The sequence below is a fragment of the Larus michahellis genome, chromosome 7, assembly GCF_964199755.1.
Source record: "Larus michahellis chromosome 7, bLarMic1.1, whole genome shotgun sequence".
Taxonomy (NCBI): domain Eukaryota; kingdom Metazoa; phylum Chordata; class Aves; order Charadriiformes; family Laridae; genus Larus; species Larus michahellis.
The window spans coordinates 5381037-5407024 of record NC_133902.1 but is presented as its reverse complement, the minus strand read 5'-3'; the positions used below and the strand labels follow the sequence as shown (position 1 = coordinate 5407024).

Genomic DNA, 25988 nt, shown 5'->3' with positions numbered 1-25988 from the left:
GCGGGCCCTGCCGCGGTGTTCCTCGTTACTACAGCTACACCCGACACCCGCAGCACAGCAGGGAGAGAACCAGTGATTGTGCATGTTTCTTGCTTTCAAAACCCTGCACTGTTAGCGGCAGACTCCTGCCTCCCCCAGCACAAACAGCTTGAGTTTAATTTCCTCTGAGGCAAAGATCTAACCCTTTCTAACCATCTAGAAGAAGTTCTAATGTTTTCAGAATTTCTACTGGGATTCTAGTGCGCTTGTCCTTGTGCCCCTGAGAGTCACAAACATGCAATACAAATCCTCTTGTGTTAGGAGCTTTCAGATTAGATTAAAACCTATCTATTCATGGGGCCAAAAAGGCACAAAAGGAGTTCAGGAAAACTGCATTTGTCTCTGTGCACAGCAATGAATTTCATGGAAAATTAGCCTCAGAATCAATACAAAGTTGGATGCAAGATGCTGTTTTTTGTTCTCATGGGGCTTTCATGCTACAGGAGATGTGGTTTCTGGTTCTGTGAATTGCTGAAAGGCTTTAAGAGTTTTGTGACTTTGCTTCTAACCAGTGAGTGACAGTGACATGCCCGATCACAGCAAAGTTCAGTAGAAAAGAACAGAATAGAACCTTTTCCATGCTTAGGCCCTTATTCTGGTTTTGTGGGAAAAAAACCCCAAACTACACCAGTGCTAGAAAATCTCCCCGGTTTTAATAATAATAAATAATTCTTTATTATCTCTTAATAAAGAATATTAAAATATTCTTCAATCCCAACCTATAACCCTGCTAATCTAGTTCTCTAACACACGCCTGCCAATGTACTTCAAATCTAAGCCTAAACGTAACCCTAAATCCCAGATGGGATCTCTTCATCAATGAAACGTAGCAACAGGGGCAAAATGGTTGCTTTCAACTGTAGAAAACATTTGAGGAGTTGGCAAAGCAAAATTCCTCCACTGTTCATTTCTCACTGGGAAGGAAAGCAAGATCTACAGACAGAAAAGATACATCCAAACTACACCATCATCCTTTTCCATATTTTTCAGTAGTGCAATTCCAGTTGTTCTGAAGTTCTAGCAGTTGTTTGAAGTGTTCGAAAGAGGATCAGAATGACCGTGTCTTACTTGTCAAGACATAGGACCTGTACAAATACTCACAAAAAGTCTTAAACTGCAAAACGCAAAATTGCTTTCAGGTATCACTTTAGACCTGAAATTCAGCTGGGCTTATTCAGAGCATCTTCTACAATTAACGAACCTCAAGATCTACTACAGTGAAACTTATTAGTTCCAACATATTTTGCAGTTTTTAAATAATTTGAAGCTTTTACTTCAGTGAAGGTTGGTGACAGTACAAACCAAAAGAGGCTTCATAGGATCTAGCTAGAGAAATGGATAAACATTATAAAGCAAATATTTCAAAATGAGTAAGTATACTCTCTCCCTGTCCTCAACTATTTCACAAAAACTCCAGAAGCAAAATCCTAACTTCAAAGACTTCAGAGAAAGCTTTCAGAGGGAAGGAAAAAGCCTAGAACACCAGCTCAAAAGTAATGTGGAAATTGCCAATGCTGTATGCAGAAAGTCTCACATTACCAGGTTGATGCTATTGGTTTCTATATGCTTTAGCACAAAGGCAGCCAGGAGCTGTGTGTCCCATTCAACAGCAGGATTATCCGGAAGATCCCTGAAAATGAGAAGTACAATTAGTCACTTCACTCCTGAGAACTTTATAAAGATCATGCTAGAAACGAGAGATCCGCTTATCAGAGAATGAAATCAAGATACCTTTATTTACCATACAAAACCACTAAACCTTACTTAAAGAGTCTTACAAGCTTGTATATCGGAGGGTGAACGGGAAACAGCAGTTCCAACACCCTCCTCATAGATTTGGCAAGGTCTCCTTTTCTTCTTACCATTAAGGTAGACTTTCTGATTGCTTTACTTTAAGCAACATCTATTTTGTTCAATGATTCTTGTTCTCTATTAATGCCAAACAAATTTCTTTCTCTCTTTATTTAAAAACCCTTTTAAAACAGATTTTCCTGTAAGACTTTCCAATCATAATCTATGGGTGAACTATATATGAAAAGTAAGAAGCAAAATCCCGCTCTCATTTATACAGGAATAACCCATTAACCTCAACCAGAGGACAATAGAGCTATAATTATATTGCATGGATTTGACAGTAGTTCTTCATCTGTTTATTTTATGCTTTGCATACCAACTGGGTATGCAAACCATACTGTGACTGAATACTCTGCCTGGGTATTTTAGATTGCAGGCTCCTAGGGGCAGGGACAACGAGCCAAATGCAAAATAACACCAGGCAGCCAAGAGAATGATTCCATATTTACACAACCGAGAGCCGAGAGCCGAATTTGACCCCCCAGTCATTATGTTTGAATGATGCCAAGAAAACATTGCTTGCAAAGTTAAAAAGGTTATTAGTAACAATAGGATAACACACAGCTGCTAAAGACCAATAATGACATGTTAAACCGGTCTTTTTCTCAGACCTTTGCTGTCCTCTGATAGTCTGATAATTGCTGTGAGGTGGTTTAGCAGAAAAGTGACTACACGGCCTTCTCACACAGAGGCTTGGGTTTGGATCTGAACTGATCCAGCTGTTTGCTGCAGAGAAGAGGCGCTACCTCCCAACACTCCTCCAGCCTTGCTGACTCCCCAGACAGCAAGGACAGTAACATCTGCAACAAAACAACAGGAAAATGTCTACTTGGCACATTCCAAAGTAGAGCTCAGCCTGGCTCTTCATGAGAGGTCTCCTGGCCACAAATTTTCCCACTGCTGTTAATAGTAGTACTAGTAGGAGGAAGAGCCTAAAGTACAAACTGTCCATTATTAGCATTTCACCCCTTGTGTTACGTACTCCTGTTCAGCACAGGCCAAAATAATGTACTATTAGAAACCCCAGCAACAAGGGAAGGCGTTTCTACATTAGTGTACACATCCTAGCTATGGTCCCTGTAGTGGTATTACAAACAACAGAAATTTTTTTTGTTGTTTGTAGTTCCTTCTCGTATAGATAGCATCTTTGCCTGATGTATATAAGACATTTGAATTTCGTCATAGGAAAGATTCTTTGGTTCACCTGGTGGCTGTCTCATTAACTTAACAAACCTGTACCTCACCTGCTCAAGTAAAAATCTTTCACATCTCGTGTTTGAAGAGGAAGTGGCCCTGTTGACCCCGAAGGTATTACAAGTCCCACCACGTCACAGCAAGATTTAAATGGAGCACCATTTTTAAAATTTTTAAAAATTGCTTCAACTAGAACATCCCAAGCAACATGCACACTGAGCAGAGTCTAAGTGCAAGTCTAACAGTGCTTCAGTTGTTCGAATGGTCCATTTGAGGTTATGTCAAGGTTTAATCTGATAATATTAAAGTAGCAAATTAGTCCAAAAGGGATTCTTCACTGGCCACTTACCATACAAATATCATTTCCCTTTTTGGACAGGAGTTAAATGGAGCTGTGGAGGAAGTGAAGAGTCCCATTAAAACAGGAGGGATGCTCTAACAGTGAGAGGTCAGAAAAAAAAGTAGGGCTTGGAATTTATGATGTCCAGGAGGCTTTGGCATCATAGCCACTGCACTCAGCTTTACTGGGCTGTCTCCAAAAAGGCTGCCGGGTAGTGGAGCAGGTTTTAACTAGTTTAGACAGATAAAGATCACCCTCGTTCAATGGAAATGAACAGCTGGAGGCAACGGTTTAGAATCCCTGGAAACAAAACAATCTGAAGGCATGAGCAAATTAACTCCATGAACACTGAACTGATTAAGCAGAAATATTCTGCAAAAAATTCAGCTTCTACCCACTTACTGCTGCTCATGGAGAGACCGCTCACTCCCAGTAAGGAAAAGGAACTATTTTTCTTGCGTATTTGTCAGGCACCAAAGACAGAGAAGCTGATCTTGCCAAACAAGACACACATGTACGTAAGCACATTCATAACTCATTAATACCCACGATGGCCCACTGAAGTATTCTTAGCTCATTCTGCAAACACGAAAAGTGACACACAGGTTAAATGACATGCCCAAAGTCACCCAGAGAAGTCAGCAGCAGAACTGGCAGTGCATTAATCTAGATTGCTCCATTGCTCCAGGAAATTACCTTTTTTTTTTTTTTTGGTAAAAGTTTGTATAATACTTTGTAAAGTTGAAAATCTAAGTGTTACCATGATAGTAGGGACCCCACAGAAAGCATGAGACCAATAACTTTCTGCCTGTGCTCTGGATATCAATAATTGGGTCCAGGTAAGGATGAAAAGGTGACTAAGAAAACCAAGTTCATATACACCCTATAGCAACGCACGCAAGACATGTTCTTAGAGGAGGTCTCTACAAGCCCTAGGAACTTTTTAGGGGCATATAAACTTTGAAAACTGCTGTGGTTCACAAAATCATCTATTTAGCACAACATATTTTTCCCACTATCATAAATCAGTCCTCACCAAACCTGAAAAGTCAACTGACTTGCTGAACTATTGAAATAAATTGCATTTGTTGTGTTTTTACCTTGAGAACTTAGTATCAGAAACATTCAGCATTTAAATGGTTAAGTCCACACTGCCTTTTTGGCTAAGGCTGATAATGCCTCTGAGCTCAAGGTCGAAGGGCTGAGATAAAGGACTATAAAGGAGTGAAAATTAGCGCATTCCCTGGAGCAGACTGGAGCTTGTCCCAGGTTCCCACCCGCCCTCCCTGTCCTCTGCCCCAGAGAGCTCCTTGCTGCTGCTGTCAGTCAGTGCAGCAGATCAAGATATAAATCCTGCACTGGAGGGGCCTCCCAGGTCATACTGCTGGAGGGTGCTGGTGGGAAGGGAAGAGGGGTTTGGTCACTTGGCCTCATTCCCACCAGACTATTATGGTCATGAAGTGATGTTTTTGGACATTCCACATGACTGATACTGAATCCAGGTGGCTGCTTGGATGCTGCCCTTGTTGACCAGAAAAAAATAGGGAGACACAAAGAAGAAGCAAAAAAAAAAAAAATTAAATGGAATAAGGGTCCAGAAATGTTGTTTTCCCAGCTATTTTCAGTGAAAGACACTGTACAGAGAATTTATAGCTGTGCAAAGGGAACTAGAGACTGAAGAGTGAGAGAAATGGAGAACTATGGTGCTGCAGTTGCTGTAGCGTCTGCCTCTGCTCGCTGATTTCAGCAGGACCAGTCACAGGAAACACTGTGTTCTGAAAACAAAAAACCCTGTACCTTTCTATTTATCCATCCACTGTGGGTAGTCTGAACCAGACAGGACCTCTGGTTTTCTCCTTCTCACCTCCTTGCTTTCCTCCGTGCCAAGCTGAGCAGACAGAGCAGACACTGGCACCCACAGTTCCCCTTCCCAAGGTTTGCACAGGAAGAATATGGTGGATGTCCTGGATATTCTGGCCCAGGCACCAGAGAGCTACAAGGGGGCCACAGCAAATCACGTCAGCACGTTAAACCAAAATTCAACCTTGTGTGGGTCTTGCCCAGCAGTCTTACAGCTGGCTGAATGAAAGAAACGTTAAAAATCACTGCCTGATGCCAGCTCCTCTCCAGGCCTCCTTCTCTTGCCTGCTGTGGGCTGTGGAGCGTAGCTCCAGCCTTGGCCATTAAAACCCCGTGCATGTTGCCAGTAATGCTGTCTCTGCCAGTAGCCTGGGCAATTTTGTAGGGTCATCTTTCTAGGAACATTTGGGCTCAAGATGGCTAGATTCCTGTCATTTGGAAGGTCTCTTTTGGCCAAGACACAGATTTAAAAACCTTCACAGATATATATTGCCAAGCTACACCCTTCTTACATGATAGACTGCTCAATCCCTGTCCAATTTTCCACTGCTCATCTTCCACAGATCTTTTAGCAACAGCCAGTGCATTTGTATGTACAATCTTCTTTCAAAGTCTTCTGTGGAATTTCTTCTGCTCGTGAATTAAGCTCTCAGGATTCCTCTAAAGGTTAAGTTAAACTAAACAGTTAGTCTATGTGATGTCCACGTGGCTTAACAAACAGCAAATGGGCTGTCCTATATGGGACACTTGCAGTTAGAATAACCTTGAGATCTGTCCCTCCTGCAATCTGTTGAATCGGGCAATCCTCAGGCCCCTGGGTGCATTATGAAGCCGTGCCTCTCGTTATGTGACAGTTACGCTGAGGGGGACTGGAAGCGCTCTCTGCCTTGACATGAAGCCTTTATAGGTGGCAATAGGGAAGGGAGTAGAGTGGCAATAGGGTTCCTTCTAGAAGATGTTTAGGTCTCCATTAATACATTCTGAGACACCAGAGTAAAACTTTCAAGGTACTAATGTGATTTTCTATTCCACTACACACCAAAAGAGTCAAGATGAAAGAGCTTTCCCATTTCTTATTGCCTTTTTATCCTGCAGCATGACCTTAATCAATCCAAGCCTAAGGACCAAGAAACATTTTTGCATATTTTTTCCTCCTTATCCCTACTCTCCCCCATGAATGATTTTATATTAAATCAGCACAAAGGTCGGTAGATTGATGGTGAATTACATAGGAAACAGGTGAACTGCTGTGCACTAAGTTCCCAGCTGAGAACAATGACCACAATGTGTTTGTTGGAACAAAGGATGCCCTTTATATAAAGTTAACTGTATGAAATGAACATCTGGGCAATTGAAACTGGATCAAAAAGCAAAAGATCCCACAGAACAAAATGACGTGAGTGCACAATTAGTGAAAAAGCCATGTGATGACTAGAGGCAATCAGTGACCTTTATATCATGGCATCAAAGTAATTGAAAAAACTGTGTAAACAGAAATTATTTCATGCTCTCTAAAGTAGAGCAGAGAATTTTTATTTTAGAGATTACACTAAGATAAGTTAAGACATGCTAGCCCTAGATCTTGAAGCAGAGCCTCTAAATCCTTACATTAATAACTATTTATAAATTTCTACTCCTATAATGGCCAATTACAGACAGGAGGGAAATATTGCTGTTAGGCTGCATGTACATCTCTGATTCAATTGAAAAGAGCCCACTTAGACAGACGATCAGCATCTTGCAACATCATGTTATACAGAGAACAGATGCTGTGTGCTTATTGGAACGTAACAACCTACAATTTAGGAGAGAAATGGACTAAAGCAGAATCCTAACTGTCAAATGAAAAGCCACCTACGACAAAGAAGCTCAAGCTGAAATTTTTACACGAGCAGCTTCCTCCCTCTCCTCAGATTAAAGATGACAAATTATTCTGAGATTTGTATTTTAAGATTGGAAATAAGAACCTACGGTTTGGTATAAGTAGAGGGTAAAGGTAGTGGTGAAAATGTCAGCGACTGGAATATTGAAAATAAAATACACCTCAAATATTTCACAAAAGAAGAAAAGCAGAATAGACATAATCCTTTTCTCCCATCCTTAACTTTTGTAATGTGTAAATTTGGACTTACCTTATACAAATTTCAAAGGTAAATTAAGTAAGTTTAGATGCCAGGTAAGTGCAGACGTCACTAATGTGGCCATACCAGGCAGAAGTCGTGAGTAATGGGAAAGAACACAAAGACAGAGAGCACTCCATTCAGCTTGCTCAGAAGTCCAGGCAAGCCGTGCATGCCTCTCCACTGAGCTACGTAAAAACACACTGCACCTCTGACAGATAATATTCTAAGTACTTCTATAACTCCCCAAAGGTAAATGCTAATTAGATCTCTGGGGAACAAACTTTTTGACTTGGGTATGATCATGTGTTCCTGTTTGAGAAATCAGTATCCTTTGGGTTTAAATTCAAAAGAATTATTACAGAACACAGGACTGCTTGTTTGCAAAGAGCTATCCAAATGTCCCTGTACTAATTTATTTTTTTTTTTAATGAATTATTGATGATTTCTCAGCAGAGTTTAATGTCTATTCACAGAGATGACACAATTGCTTATCATAATTTGAAATCTGGTATTCATTTGACGTCTGTGCCTCAGCGCCTTGTTGATAAATTACAGCACAAAGCTCTGCAGGAACAAGTTCATATTCAGTGTCTTTAAGCGAAAACAATTGATGGTGCCTTTCAGGAACAGAAATGCATAGAACGTACAGTGGCTAAAGCTAGTTTTAAAAAGTAACTTTCAAAAACTAGTTTGGAGAGGGCATTGGGCCCTGCTGTGTAAGACAGGAAACAAAATTCAGCTCAACTAATTCTGAATTGATTGCTGATTTAGTCACAGCTTTCCTATCTTCCACTTTTCACACCTGTGAAATGGAAATAGTTATGTGTTCACACCGAAGTTTGAGATCCTTCTAAGAAAAGCTTTATGTCTGTTCTCTGATTTCTAGATTGAAATCTAAAACATACGTCTTGGCAATCCTGGGCACTGGGAACCCCACAAACCTGTCCTTTACTCCCTGCATTGTCTTCCCATGGAGTATGGAATCAAGTTCAGCATCTGAGTCCTGACTTGAAGGCCTGTCCCGAAACATATAGAAGACAGCATGAAGCTCCAAAATGATGAATACAGTGAACAGTTCTGCCCCTGTGGTGCAGAGGAACTCTGCAACAAGGATAACGTCTGCTCAAGCAGTTAGGACTTCCCTAGGGGCTGGTGCCAAATAGTGAATGGACTCCCAAATCAAGTGTCATCACAAACCGCTCTGCTTTCAGCTGTAAATACCAGGAATACTCCTTGGAACATATCCCTTCTAGCAGAAACACAGCAATATTTACATTTTAAAACTCCCCAGACTCTCCAGTGCACATCAGAAAGCTGAGACATGTGGGACAAATGTTATCCTAACAATAGAGACCCCGTTTGCCAAACCACATGACAGGGGTTTGGGTGTGTCACCTACTGGGCACCTTGCTTTGGTCACGTAGTGGCAAGGTGTCACTGTGCAATACTGCAGCTAAGCAAGATGACTTCTAGTAGGGTCACACTGGTGGAGAACAAGATTTACAGCATGTATCTACAACTCCTTGTCTGATTCTTGGTCTCACACAGCAAATCATGTCTGTGGCTGACATGCACTTAGTGCGCAGCACTGCCCCAACGCTGTGCTGCAAACATATGAGCTGCAAGAGGAGAAACAAGACCTGGAAGTCTCACGTGCAAGTTAACTCATGTTAACTCATGTTAACTCTGTTATTACGTTATTACTGTGCTGCTGGAACATGTTCAGGAGCTGGTGTGAAGAACACATCAGAACCTCTGCAGTCGTCATCACTGATTGATCAATCACATAAGGCAATGAGCTCTGAATAGCTTGCTGTCACACACAGCTTTGAATTCAGCTTCCAGAGGAAGGAGGGGCCTCTAGTTCATTCACTCCAACCTATGCTGAGAAGCCCTAGCTTCAATTAAAGCAGAAATCTGCAATGGGTTATTTGCAAGAACCATGCAGTGCCATGGAGTGTATCTGGATCCCTGGTATAGTAACAAAACAATTAAGTTCAAGTCCCTAAAGAGAATTCTTTAAAAAACAAAGCACTTCCGCCCTTACCTTTCACCCTCAAGTTGGGTGCTGTGTTTTATGCTACTTTTTATTCCCAACTTTCATTCACATTTGAGTTGCATTCATTTTGCACATACACTACATGCCAAGCCAAGGCCAGTTACAGCCCTTTGTCTCTGACAGCCATTATGTGACCAGAATACACTATGTGCCATCAACTGAGTGGGGCCCACAGATCCCACATCAGCAACACATTTTCAGCCAGCCACCATTTAGCCTGTTTCTAGCACAACCAGCAGTTTCCAGCACTACAGACTGCCAGAAGTGACTTGCCAAGTGCTGGGCAAGAAGCCTCCCTTTCATTTTATAGAAGCTGGACTTCTGTGTGATCTGTTGGGGGCCATTAACAGAGTTCACTGAAAACATCAGTCAGAGGCCAGACTTAGTCGTCTCATGAGATTCGGGGCTGCCATGCTGAATTGTGAATCAGCAGTTCCTCCTCTGGCCCACTGAAATGTGGTTTGGGCAGCAGACAATAGCACAGTGTGAAATGAAGTCAATTCCACTGACATCTCAGAGAGGTATCCAGGAAAGTAGACCATTGAAGTCCCTACCTAGTTCGGGAAAACAAGAATTCACTAACCTTTTTCTGACTATCTGTTGGCAAAGTGCATTTCTGGTGTCCATCTGAAATGACTGTCAAAAAACCGATCTATTAGCAACATCTGGGAATCTCATATGCAAACCTCTAATAAAAGAAACATCTTCAAACATGCAACTGTCTGGCATCTTAGTGCACAATTGCTGGGCAAAGGCATATATGGAGCAGCACTTCAGTTCAACACCTTTCTTGGCCAGGAAGACGTTTGATGAAAATGCTCAGTAAGGAGCTTGAACAGTGCAGACTGCAGCAGTTTGTGCCCTTTGGGAATTTTGCTCCACATTCCCAGAACAATCTGCTCTTGCCTATGTCAGCTCCCAGAGGAGGGATAAACTGATCCGAAACCAAAAAAGGTGGACTCGCCTCTGCTAACACCTAGCTCCTCCTTGGGCTCAACTACTTACCACTGTGGGATGTCTCTGACCACTCTGGTATTTCTGACAATAATAGAGGAAGAACACACACCACGTTTCTCCAGAAGCACCATCTGTACTATAAGAAATGAGCATCACCAGGCCTATACGAAATGATCGGGCAGTTCCCAGAATAGCTCATAGCAGTGGTCAGTTCCTCATTATTACTGGCTTTGCCATAGTGCCTAGGAATTCGTCTGGGGCCTGACAGTCTAAGTTATCCTGAGTGAGAACAAAAAACCCAGAAATCCCACAATCAAAACTTATGTTTTAAAACTGAAACACAAATCACCAGCAAAACCAGGACTCTGAGGGGCAGACCACAGGACTTCACTGCTCTCATTTCTTTTGTTTTGTAAAATGCTTTGAAAATAAGAACAGCAGGGCAGAGCTTGGGACAGCGTACGTTAACACATGCACCAAGAAACCGTGTCCAACTAACACAAGTCCTGGCACCACTGGTTCAAGAAGCCCAGACTTCCAGTTTCAAACTGCTGGGCAGGAGGTCTCACTCTCCTGGCGGAAGACCAGTAAGTGAACAGGTGCAAGGGGAACGCAGTGTGTTCCTCCCAGTTAGGTTTTTACTAGAGGACGTGAAGTTCCTGACATGCATCGTAACGTGCCGAGGACTGGCATGTGGAAAGGGTACAAACCCAAGGGGAAGGAACAGAAAGTCTCTCAGCAGCCACCAAGATTCTTCAGAGGTGAATGACTGAAATACCACAACCTGTATATGCCAAATAAATCCAGTGCCACTTCACCACAACCTAAATCCTGTTTGCTCTTGGAATGACAAATACACCATACTGTACGGGCAAAAAGTGCAGTTCTGATTCTGGCCCAGAACTTTGCCACTGACTTAACAGCATGGGCCAGACCCTCAAAGAGAAGAAGAGCCATAATTGCTCCTACCAAAGAGACAGACCTTGATCTATTCCACGTAACAAATAAACCGCAGGCAGAAACCTCAGAAGAAAGCCTGTAGCCAAATCAATCCCTCAGCTTTTTTTATTAATCATCTAGGAAGAGAAAGCACAGAATAGTCACTTCATGGACGTTTATTTCTCATGCCAAAACTTATGTAAATGCAGATGTAACTTCAGCAGATATCTCAAGAAGATGACGGTCTGATTCCAAATGCAGCTTCCCACGTTAAAACATTCCAGCTTCCCTGTACCAATTCCATCAAAAAGAGGTTTCCTGACTCCTCAGCCTTCCACAAACAACGGTCTCCTGCAATCCATTTGATCTATGCAATTACGTGGGAGCATTATTTCTTGAAATCATGGTGTACCCACTCTTTATAACACCGAGGTTCTGATGCCCTGAGCTCTCTATCTGGTGCAAATTTTATTACCATCAAATCACTTCCTTTTATTAGAGAGCTTGTATCAAGAAGTTAAACACCTATCTTAACTGCGAGCTTGATCCCACAAACTTTACTGACATGCAAGGTTCTTACTCATGTAAACAATCCTCTTGCAGGCTCTGTCTTGCCAGCCCCATTCATGTGAATGCCCCAATTACATGATTACATGAGCAAGCTCTAGGCCAGGCCTGCTCTCTCTCTGCAGCCGGTGAAAACCCGCATCGGCTTCCACAGCAGCCCAGCCAGCAACTATGCTTGGAACTCCATTTGCAAAAGCTAAGCGGGACTCGGCAACAATGAACAAAAGGCGTACAACAACGCAACGACCTTTTATCATTTAGCCTTCCTCTCCTCCGTGCTGATTTAATGCGAGCGTTATGCAATGGTTTTGCTATAGCAACGGCAGGGGTGCTCAGCAGTAACCCCGCCGCTGCCTGCCTGGCCGGCGCTGCCGCGGGGCCGAGATGCAGCCACTGAACTTTGGCCCAGTAGCGAGGCTCCCACTCGCCCGGCAGCGCCCGGCCTGTTTACACTACTCACATGACGGCAGAGGGGGAGGCTCCTGGCAGCCCCAGCATCCAGCCGGATTTCTAGGACCAGGCCAAGATTGCCAAAGGCTGGAAACGATTAACTCTTGCGAGCTGGGGCTTCACGCTCCAGCAGCTGCGTGCAAGAGCCCAGGAGAAAGGCCACAGCATGAGTGGTGATTCAACCTCCCGACACCACTGCGGGAAACCGAGTGGGATTAAGACATTCAGCAGGGGCGTGTGTGTAAGGAAATCAATAAGCTTTAAAGAAGGGAATGCTATCTTTTTTTTTTCTTAATGAGTGGCAGATGAGTGAGGATAATGAACTGGAGCTGGGAACATAATACCCTCATCAAGAGCTGCGTGCTGTGAATTGCACATACCTGGGTTACGTGGCGGGGCACGAAACTCCTCCCGTGGCACCAAACTGCTGGCGCAGCTTCCCAGTCCTGGGCTCTGGAGTACAAGGGGCACAGGGAGCACCTCAGGGACAGGGAAGCTGTGCTCTACATGTGCCTTGCTAAAATGATTTTTCAATCTTACAGCACAATCCTGTAAGAAAAAGCTGCAGATTACCAACCTGCAGCCATGCCATCAGTGTTTGAGCAGGACTACTACTATTTCAGCACTTCTACACATTAACAGATGCTCATTAACTAACCCCCCTGTGAGGCTAGTATGGGGAAGTCAACAAGTAATAACCTCCACATTTTATAATGAGAGAATTAAGAGGTAACTCTCCCTAGAGAGCCCGAGGCAGCAGAGCTGAGTCAGGGGCAGAGCCTGGAATGGAGCATGTGAGCTCCCGGCTCGCAGCACAGCCACAGCCCAGCGCTGCATCACCCACGCTCACTCCAGGAACATGTTTTATTGCCCGGGGCAAATAACCATCCATTTTTCAACAGGCCTCTTACAGGTGCTCTGCAGAGCCTTATATATTCCTGGGTACTTGGATTGAGCAGAAAACACACTAAAAGTTGCAAATTATCCACCATTACACCAATATCATAGGAGCTGCTTGAATGTACCCCCCAAAACCTGGCGATGGCCAAACTGTTGACCTCTGCATCACCTAAGTGTGCTCTGGACTGCACTGGTATGACGCAGCCCTGGATGACTGTTTCTATCAATATTCTTGGCTGTTTTTCCTTATGTACTTGTTACTTAGGAGTAGTCTACATAAACTCATGTGTTGCCCTAAAATATTGCAGTCTTCAGTAAAACCTTGTTATTCCCAGTAAGAGGTTTTGTAAATTTCTTTGCTATGATGACAAGTTCACTGTAACAAGAATGCACCCTGCAGATCCAACACTGAGAAGCAGGCATGCCTTGACATCAGAAATCCCTTTGACAGCTTCATCCACAGTTATACCCACATCCAAATAGAAATGTTTCATTAAAAACATTGAAAGGAAATTTGTTAGGTCTGGCTAAAAATCTAGGCACTGAAAAATTTAGAATGAAATCAGCGGCTCAGTCTCATTTTTGCAGAAACAGGATCATTGCAATAAACTGTTCTCTGCCCCTTACTGGTAAGACCGGCTGAACTCTCTGATATTCCCCATATAGTACTCCCATTCAAGCCTCAATCTCTTCGCACAAATTCTGCAAATCCCTTACCTCTCTTCCCCACAGATCAAACCTCTGTCTGCCGATGTTTTATCTTGCAATATTACACAATGTCTTTTCCAAGGCAAATGATAAACTAGCCTTGGCAGCCCACTGTGTGGCTACTTACAAGAATAAGAGAAATGCTGAGTATTTGGCTCACGAAACAGAAATACAGGAAGAAAATATTTATAACAATGCTACTGTTTAAATAAGAGAGACCATAATTTATTACAGATGTGACCCTTCCTTCCAAAATGAAGGGTTTAAATCTTGCTGACGCTATGCAATGACATGAAATAGAATGGACTTAATGACAAATACATCCAACTTAAATTGTGAATTGCCCCCTTTTATCCCCTGCCACTTTGCACCCCAAAATAAGCACAAATTCAGCTTCTTTCAAGCACTGTTTGTCAGACTTTTCAGTGCTCAGAAGATTTAAAAACTGATTTACAGGAAAATATTCACCCTTCATCTGAAAACAGGCTGAACGCTTATACACTTAATGAAATTCAGTTAAATATTAACTAGTAAAGAAGAGAAAATGGCACATAACTCAGACAAGACTTCTTAAGCTTACGGTCACAAAAGCTATAAAGAATGTAGAACGTATGTGCATGGAGGAAAGGCTATGTAATGAATTGAATTATTTCAATGCAAATCATAATAGCGGAGAAGTAGACTGCAACACTGAAATGAGAAAGTATTGAAATTACAGTATAAGGAGTATGCAGGTACAATGAGACAGTTAATATGTGACTCAGAAGAGGGGGCATGACTTGGCATTGAACTGTAATCAAACTGTTTTCCTTTAATGCTTCAGTTGGTACAGAAGGATCAAATAACAAAACATTCATCCCAAATCCCATTTCAGTTTCTAAAAAAGCATTTGCTTCCTGTGCTGCAGTAAAAATATTTTTTTTTCCTTTTAACCAAAACTGATTGAAGAGGCTACAGGAGACAAAAGATGCTCAAAGATGTCCAGCAAAGCATTCATTTCCCTTGTTCCTGATCTCTTGTGCTATAAAACTGAAATTATGGGTCATAAACACCATCCATGTTTGCAAAATCAAGTGTACATTAGGAAAAAAGGTAAATATGTGACAAATGAAAACATACACTTCCTATTTGCTTCATCAAGTTCTGTTTCTCCTTTTTAAAAAGTTGGTGTTGCATCATCAAAACAGCTATGTTTTCTACAGAACAAATTAAAGTGCTCAAAATTGGCTTCAGTAGCTCAAGAGCAACAGTAAAACTCCATGAGCAAACAAGTAAATCCCATCCCACTACTTTGACATATTATTTTGAGATCTTTTACACTGTTTTTCTCATTATAATGAAAATACCTATATATTTTTTAACAATTTGCCAGCATTACTTACCTCCTAACAGAGTATCTTGTTTTGTTCATAGTTGTTGTATGTTGGGAATTCTAGATTGCTGGCACTCTTTGTTGGTGGGTCGGGTTCTCAAACAAAATTCCTGTTTGGTGGTGGGGTTACATTAAATGTACTCCCAGCCTAGCAACTGTCCCCTTAAGGAACTTATTCTTTTTAATAGTTTGCTCTAATCTGAAGTACCGCACCCACCAACTTCTAATTCAAGCTTACACTGGAACTGAAAAACTTTGTAATTTCATGTATACTGATTGAACTAAGGCCAAGGGGAATAAAACCATTTAGCTTTCACGTGAACTAAAAAGAAGAAAGGCTTCTTTGGCAATATAATTACAGAGCACAGATCTTCTAAGAGGAAATGAACTACAGGGATTTATATGATTAGAATTTTTTTTCCCTTTCCTTTTTAATGATAGCTAGGGCGTTTTCCTTCACTCAGCCCTTCAAGTCTAACAGCATGCAATAAGGAAGCTCTTAGCAGGCAGGAACTGGGACTGTTACAGAGACATGTTTCAATGGGACACTCTTATAAGGTAGAATGTGTCAATGATTTTTTTCACACAAGGCCCAACATCCTTCTTTTACCTACCTACAGCCCTTACACCTTCCTGAAACTGATTAAAGAAATAAGTAGTGCCTGTAGTGCCTTACTAGCGCTTTCTTTTTCTGGCATGTTAGAAAGATTACGGCCAAGCACATACTGCGCTGTTTGGAATCTTTGTGTGGGCCCATCCAGTCCAGTTTTGAGTATCTCATCCATCTTGGTTGTTGCTGCTGAAGAGATCTGAACAACACTTCTGCTGTATGAAGCGCTTGTTTGTACAAGGAACTGAGGTTCTGTTCTATCACATTACCTTTCCATCATCCAGACAAAGCTGGAGTAGGGAACTGTGAGCTGTTTCATGCTGCCATTCTCAAATGCTGGCAATGCTCTGGGTTGTGGCAGGCAATACTCAAGGGCAGTGACTAGTTTACTTAATTGTCTTGGTGACATTGTGGTTGACCCAGGTTGACCAGATCACTGTGACTTAATCATCACAAGCAGAAGGAAACAATTGCAACAAGTGGCGGAGCTAATTAACGTAGGTTCCTTCACTAAATGGACTTTCTCAAACTTGTGTGTCTCACGTTCACAACCTTTGGCCTGCCTAAGCATTCAAACAATTCTGGCTGCGTAGATACCTGTGACAACCAAGTAACTTACAGCAGTTTACTACGTACTATGTACCATGGATCTATGTATATATTTATTACCTACGCACTCCCTATGGTTCACAGGAAACAGTCAGGTTATAAACACCTATTTACATTGTGTTAGTACTCTAGGATCCCTACTGACAGTCTGTGAGTTACAATGTACAATGTAAAGTGCATGTTTTACCTATTAAGTGTGTTTACACCTGTTTACCTTAAAGCATGTCTTTCTCTTTCTCTGTACAATAATGCAGCTGTGGAGATCGTGTGAGACACTAAAACAAATGGTCCCCTGATGTAATCATAAGAGAGCTGGAGGAAGGGCATTTTCAGCAAGAACCTTGACAGCAGAATCTGCTTCTGTTTAAGTCTGACTTGTTCTCCTAGAAGCAGTATGACAGAACGTTTTGCAAAAGGTTTGTATTCAAATGCGTGGCTGTCAGTCCTAAATGTTGCTCCTTGTCCTTATAATAATTACACCAAATGCTCAGTGGAGGTGTTTTCTCAATTGAAATAAACAGAATCAATACAGACTTGAGTTAACTGCACTGTCATACTGCATGAATAAAACACACCGATGGATACTCTTGGCTAGTATTCAACAGGGATTTGGTCATTGCTATCGCTACGCAAACTGCATTTTAAATGGTGTGCTAGCAGTTCAAAAATTCCATTTCTGTCTAACTTTTACCTACTATTATTACCAGTAACTCCTAGGATTCCTCAAATAGATAGAGTTGCATATTTATCTCTGTCACACAGCACAAAGGAAGAAAAACAAACATTTCAGAAAATAGACACGTACAGTTATAAATAGGGATCTAGGGGACAGACATTATATAAAAATTACTCAACGTATTTTTACAAGTTAGCTTCAAATCATCTGCGTTTCTCGTATGTATTTCTCCAACACCAGACCATCCTTTTTTCATGCTGCCTGATGAACTGCTACAGTAAAAGAGACACCTGGACCTTCACTTGGTTTTTATATATCCTTTAGAGGATCTCACAAAATGACTGCCAAACTTCTAAACATGGTCACTTCCTTTATCATCCCAAACAGACAAAGGTTGTTTCAGTTCACTGCTAAGGCACTGAAGCGTGTACAGGTCTCATCTGATTACAGAGAGCCTGTAACGCCCTGAGGCAGTAGGGACTGTCAACACAGCTGTCCCTGTGTGCTAAGACAAACGTCCTGCTGGGCAATCTCTGAATCAAAATGGAAACACATCTTCTGAAAATGGATTAGGGGTAAGGATAAGGGCTGTAAGTAGGCCAGGCAGCCAGGAAAGTTTACAAGGTATTATGAAAGGGGTTTCTATTGAGCTGTTAGAAAGTACCTTGACCCTGGTGCTGTTTTGCAAGTCTAAGTATTCTCAAGTATTTTATTTCTCTTGTTACCTGTTGCTAGCAGAAGTATATCTACATTAACATCTTCTGAGCCTGCCTTGCTCTAGACACACCAAACTACACAGAATATGTAAAAAGCTCGCATAGAAGGGAGGTGCAGAGATCTGCACGCTAATGGCATAATTAGCTCTTGCAAGAAAAGCAGTCTTGCTGCATCAGCACAGTGCGGCTCTCACCCTCATCCATCCAGCTGAGAGGCAGAGCTAATTCACCTGGGCATGGGGCTGTGCTAATGCAGCAGCACTACTCCCGGGATCCTCACGGGTTATCCTTGCACGGCGATATCCCTGTATGGCAATGCACATACCCCTCCTTCTCATCTCAGGGAGGAGAATCCTTTCAGAACTTCTTGCTATCTCTGTGAATAAGAGATGAATAGAAAATGTTTTAATAAAAATGTGCCACTCCGACAAATCTTTCATTGAAAGATCTCCAAGGCTTCTCCAAACATGTGACCCAGCAGCCACCTTGTCCTGCCTTTGAGGTATAACAGACATTACATATATAGTTTTGTGGGGATAATGTTACATGGAGAGGACAGAAAATCCTGGCACCACTGCAGTCAATGGCAAAAATTCTGTTCTTTACTGGAGCTCTGCTTAGGGGCTTGTCTCTCACGACACACTCTGCAGCAGAAGCAAACTGGAGCAATCCTGTCTCCCAGTCTTTGTAACCACTGAACAAGACTATCTATCTCCTGAATTTAAATCCTGAGGGTTAAACATTCCGAAATAAATTACCGTTAATGTAGATCACTGTAAGGCCAAACTAGTCTGGGCTACACTGCTGAAAACATTAAGTGTTGCAGGTTTACTTCTCTAATATTTCCTTTTTTTTTTTGCCTTTCTTTTTAATTAATTTTCTTATGTGGCTTAGAAAATGATTGATTTGATAGATATCTACTCCTACATCTGGGCTTTCTCTAAAAAAAAGTCACAAAAATGATGAACCTTCTCCTACATAATACCTTATTGCTTCATATGTCCATGCCCTTAGTGTTTTAATCATAACTAGAGGCTCACACACTCATATCTCAGCATGTACAGTACACTGGATAAGCCAAAAAAACATTTAAAATTGAAGGCTTCCCCAGACATCTAATATCTTATCACAAAAATCTGAAAATTTCTTTTGCTCTGAGTCACAGATAAAAAATTTACTGCATGGAACATTTGAAGAGGGGGGGAAAAAAAAAGAAAAACAGCCGTGTAAATCAGGATCTCTAAAAGCTTTGGCAGGGAGCATTTCCCTTCCCATGCCTTGTCTCTCTCAATTAGGCTGCTCAAATGGCCAGGGATTGTCTCTGACATTACAACAGTGACTGGCTTACAGGCAAACTCAACCGAGGAGGTGGTGAGCGACCAAGGCAGCAACGATCCCTGGCCATGATGTGCTGCTTTTCACTTACACGGAAATTCACAAATGCTGCGATCAATCCAGCAGTACATGAAGAGCAAAATTCCTACCTACCTCTGCCTGCACTGCAGGACAGGTTGATTTCAACCCACCCATTTTAAGTAACTGATTTAGTTATTTCTGAAACAACTCTATAGCTAAGCAAAGAATTTATTTTTTATGCTTTACATATTAACAAGGATGGAGTGATGTATTTTTACCAACTAAATGAGTTTTTATTCATGGTTTGTGCAATTTTGAGTCGAGATGGAAGCTGGAGCTCAAAGTCATTAGAACAGTATTTTGTAATTGTTTTCTAAGAACTGGATAAATTATACTAGAATTTCTAGTAATATATGGAAAAGCTTACCAAAACATAGTATTTAAAAACTAACAGATCCAGTAAAGAAAGACAATATTAACTGTAGTTAAGGAGAAAAAGCAGTTGTTTTTGGACCACATGTGCTCTTCAGGCATTTAAAAAATTAGCAGAACAGACTTTCACATCTATTTTTATTCACAGACCACAAGATGAAAAAAAGCTTCCCTCCTTCAATTTTGAACAAGCATCTCAACTCTGAATTACCTAGTTTCTCAATTAGGTAAGATAAGAAAACTAAAATGGAGTTGTTCACTCTAAAAACATCTAGTGCTTAGTCAGAGACTTCTATCAATTCAGTGGTTTTACTTTCTCTTAAACATTGGCAGGAAAAAGCATACTGACTGCCTCTTTAATTTCATGTAAGTTATCTTTTAAGACTACTTGAAGCTTAGTTCTTGGTACAGACAGTCATAAATACACATGAAATCACAAATTTTTATTTTAAACCATTTAATTTAACATAATAAAATATTAATAATTGCAATACATTTTTATCCATCCTGCTCCAGTGGCTTTTGGTTTTGCAGTGGAAAATCAGGCTTGCCAGCTAATTAATTCTTATGAGTGATTGTAGTTATTATCATTGTCATAGATTTTTAAAGCCAGCAGGGACCACTGTGGTCATTATTCTCATATGACACGTACGTAACAGCTCAACAAATCTCTTCCCCATGTTGATCCTCCTGTGTCACTATCAAGCCATCTCATGGATAAAGCAAATAGCTCAAGCGTCTTTAATATCCATTATTAGGTCTGTTTTCCACATCTTTCATCATTCTGGTGACTGTTTCCCAAGTATTTTCCAAACGTCAACAACCTTTTGGAAATGTAGATTTTATACAAAGATACTGAACTAGAACAAGAGACTCTCAAGCAATATTCGAAGAGGCAATAACATCACCTCGCTCCTATCTGTTATTTCCTTGCTCACTTAGTTCCATTCACATTCTGCGTGACAGCTATGGCACTGGGAGCTGATGTTTAACTGGCTATCTGCAGTTACTCCGTTAGAGCTTCTTAGCATCACTTCATACATCTGGGGATACCTCAATCACCAATTTTTAGCAAAGAATGAATTACTTTGAATTTGACTATAAGTGGCTATATACATTTGTCGATACAGCTTCCCTTAATAGCTTTTGCTATTTGTAATTCACTAGGTTGCTAATAGGTTCCCACTTTTAAAAACTAGGAAATACATATGCACAGGTGAAGAGATTTGTTCAAGCGACACAGCACAGTATTCATTGAGCCAGGCTTGGCTTAAAACAAAGGAGTCTTGGCTCTCGTTTCCATGTTCAGGTTACTGAATACACTGCCTCAAGCAAACGAGCGTGTAATAGTCACTTCAACCCCTTCATCTGCTTAAGTGCAGATGAAGAAGAGGAAACAGCACAAAGATGCAACATCAGCAAATTGGAGTCGTACCTACTGCAGCCATGATGTTCATTTTACTGGTATGATAAAGAACTGATACCCTTGCGTTTGGCCTCAGGTTCTGCTGAGAGGGCAAAAAGAGCCATCGGTCATTACCTTTCCACTACTGAACCGAAGCATGTGAACTCACTCATATGGATTCAGTATTTGCCCTTGAACTGGTGTGGGCTGCATTTGGCACTCTGCCTTTAGATCAATATATAACCCAGGCGTAATCTTATCTGGCAGGAACAGGGATATTGGGGGGAGGGGGAGGAACACAGCCTCTAGAGGTGAGGAGAGCAGCTCTTCTAAATGTTAATGGGTTAAGAATAGAAAGGTCAAATGCCTGCCTTATCAGAAGGCCCCACGTGCAAACAGGCACCAAGCTGCAGCAATCGGAGCACAAGCTGGATATAAATGTCAGGTGTTAGTTACTGTAGCTGTAAACACCAAAAGCAGAATGGTGGAACTGGGAAACCTCCTAAGATACTTCTGGTTAATACAGGTCACTGGGAAAGTCCAACTGCCAAGACTGGCTGGAGATTACTTGAGTATTACAGCTGCTGTGGAGCCAGAGATCACTTATGAGCTGTGTGAAGGTCCCAAGATGGGTACTGTGTAAGGATACTGTGAGTGTCAAGAGAATGAGCTGCTGTAGGAGTGGGTATTGAACGTGTTGTGTATCAAACACCCTGCACTGGCAGAGCACTGCTCCAGATTGCTGTTGCAAGAGCATATCCTTCTCCTGGAATAAGGTTATATGAGGATGGAGACAAGAAGTCCTTCCTTACCTCCCTGTAGACACAGAGGATGCTAAACATAGCAGAAGCTGTATGAGGACTCTGTACAGAGGGTCTTCAACTCTGCTCTACACTACCTCTTTGAGCGTAATGCATAAAGGATTGGGATGGAATAAGAGATGAGACAGCACATGAAAAAATATATCTCCCTTAAATACTAATATTTTTAGCCCTGATCTAATTAATCTTCTTATTGGCATCCAAGGAAAGAGGCCAAAAGTTGTATCACATTGCACAGTAATCTTCTTGCAGATACAAGCAATCCATCTGAAGCAACAATGGAGTGTACCAACATGCACTGCTGTGTAGAGCTACTCCGTTGTGAAAAATACTGCACGGGACCTATGTCTACCATTTACCAGTGCTTTCAGTCTGGCACCTTTTGCCTGCAATAAGTTGTCAATAAAATCAATCAACCAACCGATTCCCATTCTCAGAAAAGGTCAGCAGTGAGCAGCCACGTTTGAGAAGATTGCTGTTCCCTCTCTCCAGGTACAGGCATTGCCCCAGGAGATGGCTACCTGAGTTTGGGAAACAGTTACAGGATAGCTACTTGGCATGGTTCCCTCCTCACTGCAGAACAGAGAGCACCATTCTGGTCAGCCTGTTCCCAGATGTAAACAGCTATCAAAGGATAGGGTTAATTACCGGTTAAAACACTAAGAAGGAATAATAATGGCAAATAAAACAAGACTAAATGTATTTTATCCCACAAAAGGGATAATCAGGGTTTCTGCTCATAGCTCAGAGATCATATTCTGACCATTAAATAGCTACTTTAATGGGTAAAGATAGGGTTACAAAAAAGAAATGTATCCATATGAAGCCATTGCTCTCTGAAAGACAATTTTAGTTTAGTGCCTTCATGTTTGTTCACAAAGTGATTACTCTGCAGTTAACTGGACTAGCCTCTAACTCCAGCCATAGGGGAGAAGCTCACATCCTACTTAAATTTGCGGGCTGCATCCCTTATGTAGCAGAGCTCCCAAATGGGCACAAATGGCTTATTTTGTACACCAGCATTACTTGGCATCTGTTTATCTCACAGTCTTCTGCAAGCATCTGTTCATTTGCTGACACACATGCACTGCTCTTCTGCATTACCAACCTCATTTTCAGTCTAGAAACTCCTGATTTCATTCAATTGAAAGAGCACAAATATACGGCAGCAGACGTTTTTCATACACATGGCTTTACTGGGTGCCTGTAACAGTTGCTGTTTCAACCCAGAAGCTACTGTATTTTCAGTGACAGCTCTGATATGCTAATGATCTGTGATGTTTTCTGGCCTCTTTCGGGGAAGAAAAAGCCTTTATAAAAATGTAGGATTCTACCCTTTTTATTCAGTTTAGGGAGTATGGAATACAACCTAAGTCTTCCAGCAACACAATGACATTTTCTGAGTCGCTACAAATTTGAATGAAATAATTCATCATCGCTGAATGAAGCTACGGAGATTCTCCTACAACCCCTTCTGTTTTTGTTGTGTAGAAGGCAATTTTCAAAATGCTGCCTCAGCTCGGATGCTTATTGTGTGTACGTGTCTGCCTGCTACAAGTCCTCTCTATGCCTCTCAGTCCAACATGCGCTGTCGTTTTCTTGGCTCTCACCCACAGATGCCAGTGTAAGAGCACAAGGGTATTACAGAAATACCAACTTTCTTCATCCCTGTTTAACATGCTCGTATTTCAGAAGATGATTATATGAGCACATTTATTGCAGCTGAGACTTTTTAAAGATTCAAAGGCATTGGACAACTAAACATACAGCCTAACACAACATTAAAAGCAAGTTCAGGAGAGACCATACACAATTTTCTGACCTGGAATTTTTCTATGCTGTCATCATTTTGAGGCGTTTGATATGCTGCTCTTTGGTTTAAACCCTAGAACAGCATTTGAATTTTTATCATAATAAACTTCCTCAACAGACTTGGCATTTTCATTATTCTGTCCATGTAAGCCACAATGATATTTTTCCTCCCTAAATGTTCAATCTGCAGGGAATGGTTGTGAAACTCCATTATTTCCAGGAATTGCTGGCAACCTACTGCTGTCTGTTCTTCTTAGTATTGCCTGTATTTTCCTTGTTCAGCTTTAAAAGCCAAACTTGGTTTGCAAAAATGTCTGGGTGTCTCGATGCCAGAACTGAATAAAGGCTAGAACAGGACAGAATTTGATGGTTTTATTATGCTGAAGAGCCATTAACTCACATTAAAGTCTGTAAAACAACAAGAGTATAAAACTGGAAATAGATGCTCAGTCTTAAATCCTACTACTCAGAAATTTTCCTAGACATTACCAATAGTCTTTCCAAGCTGCATCACCCTTACCTGATCCCTAAGATCAAAACAAAGTAGATTTTTTTTTAAGTTATAAGCACTTGGATTTTCATTATTCGGTAAAGTAAAAACATTCTGTAAGGAAAGGCAGCCTGAATTCTCCAACTTGTGTGATGTCTGCCACAATTCGGTCTTCAATGGGCAAAGGTAAAGAACACAGACATCTACTCTCAGTTGCCTAAGAAAAGAATATACTCCAGGGTATATGGTCAAGAAAGCTGGAAGATGTGAAAAGATTCTGGATTATTCAAAACTTTTATCAGTCATGATAGTCCAAAAGTTACAATGGAAAACTCCACATCTAAAGGTTTTCTGCAGGAACCACACTGTGATCTCAGCCACACACAGCAGTAGCTTCAGAGGAAGCAAGGGAATTACACAAAATTTACTTTGGCAGGACCAAGATCAGAATCTGACCACATCCAAACAAAAACCAAACAATGCTACAGGCTATAAGAACAATCATCAGTAGATGGGGTGTAAAAACAATGAAGAGCTCTGTGATTCTGATGCACTTCAGTGACTGAAAAGATTCCAGCCCTATTGTTCCTTCTCTCCAGAATATCTTGGACTTCATTCTGTGTTCCTGAGGCACTCCTGACAGATAGCTCTAAAAACATACCTAACAAATTCACAACTGCCTGAGCTTCTTCAGCTAAATATTCTCTTGCATTCAATTTGGGAAAGCCATAATGTATGGAGCGATGTCTGAGGCCTGCTTTCTGGGAAGAGGAAATCGACCATAGACAGTGTCAACCAAGTTCATTCCTAAATGCAAACCACATTGGGCTGTCGAGCACGATAATAAAAACCTGCTGACCTAGTTTCCTGCAGAACAAAATCCTCTGTCTTCCCTCCTCCTGTGCCAAACCTAAATCAGATCTCCTTCTTTGGAGAAAGAAATTAACCCTTTGACAAGCAAGGAAAACTCTAATAACGATCCTTAACACATACAGCCTTTCACAGCATGAGAATAGTGTGTAAACAGTAATTGGTCCATCACCACAGCTCTGCAAAAAGGCAGGATTATTGGAGGATGAAAGTAAAACACAGAGAAGGTCAGAGACCTTAGCAGAGTTCAGCAGAGAAATTAAAATTTCTCTTTCTTCAAAACGATTTTGAAGCGTGAAGCTCCATGCTCTAACCAGTTTGCTTGGTAATCCTTCTACATTTGCTCTATGCAAATATAAAACCTTCATTCATGATGTGGCAAAAAAATAACCGCACAGCTCAGCTTTTTGAAAAACTGCAATCAAACTGCTCAAGAAAGGACTATTGTTCTTCCCAAATTTTGCAATGTCAACTTGCAAGTCCATTTCTGGTAGATGAGAGCTGATTGTATTTGCTCCAAGTGTTTGTCGAAAGCATTCACTTTTAATGGCTTCACTTCCTCAGTGATGCAATGGTTCATTTGAAGGGATGCCTGGGGGAACTTCAGAATGGACACAGAATGCAAAAATAACAGGGCATGTCACAACAAACTCAGCCAGAAAAATACAAATGGGAATTCTCTTGCTGTAGGATGCTTGAAAAGGCGGCCCTGGATCATGTTGCTGCAGAGCAGCATCCCACTGCAGTCAGCCAGAAGCATCTGGGGAGCCTCAGATTCTAGACTGCTGAGAACACCTTTGCTGGTTCACACTGATACTATCAACTGGAG

At 41.5% G+C, this 25988-nt stretch overlaps 1 protein-coding gene across 1 annotated transcript in view; it reads right to left on the bottom strand.

The window, feature by feature from the left end:
* Positions 1–25988, bottom strand: part of PIGL (phosphatidylinositol glycan anchor biosynthesis class L) — a 62535-nt gene that overhangs the window by 21284 nt on the left and 15263 nt on the right. The window contains exon 3 of the mRNA XM_074596181.1: positions 1579–1669. Coding sequence (XP_074452282.1) covers positions 1579–1669 — 91 coding nt within the window. The remainder of the gene's footprint in view (positions 1–1578; positions 1670–25988) is intronic.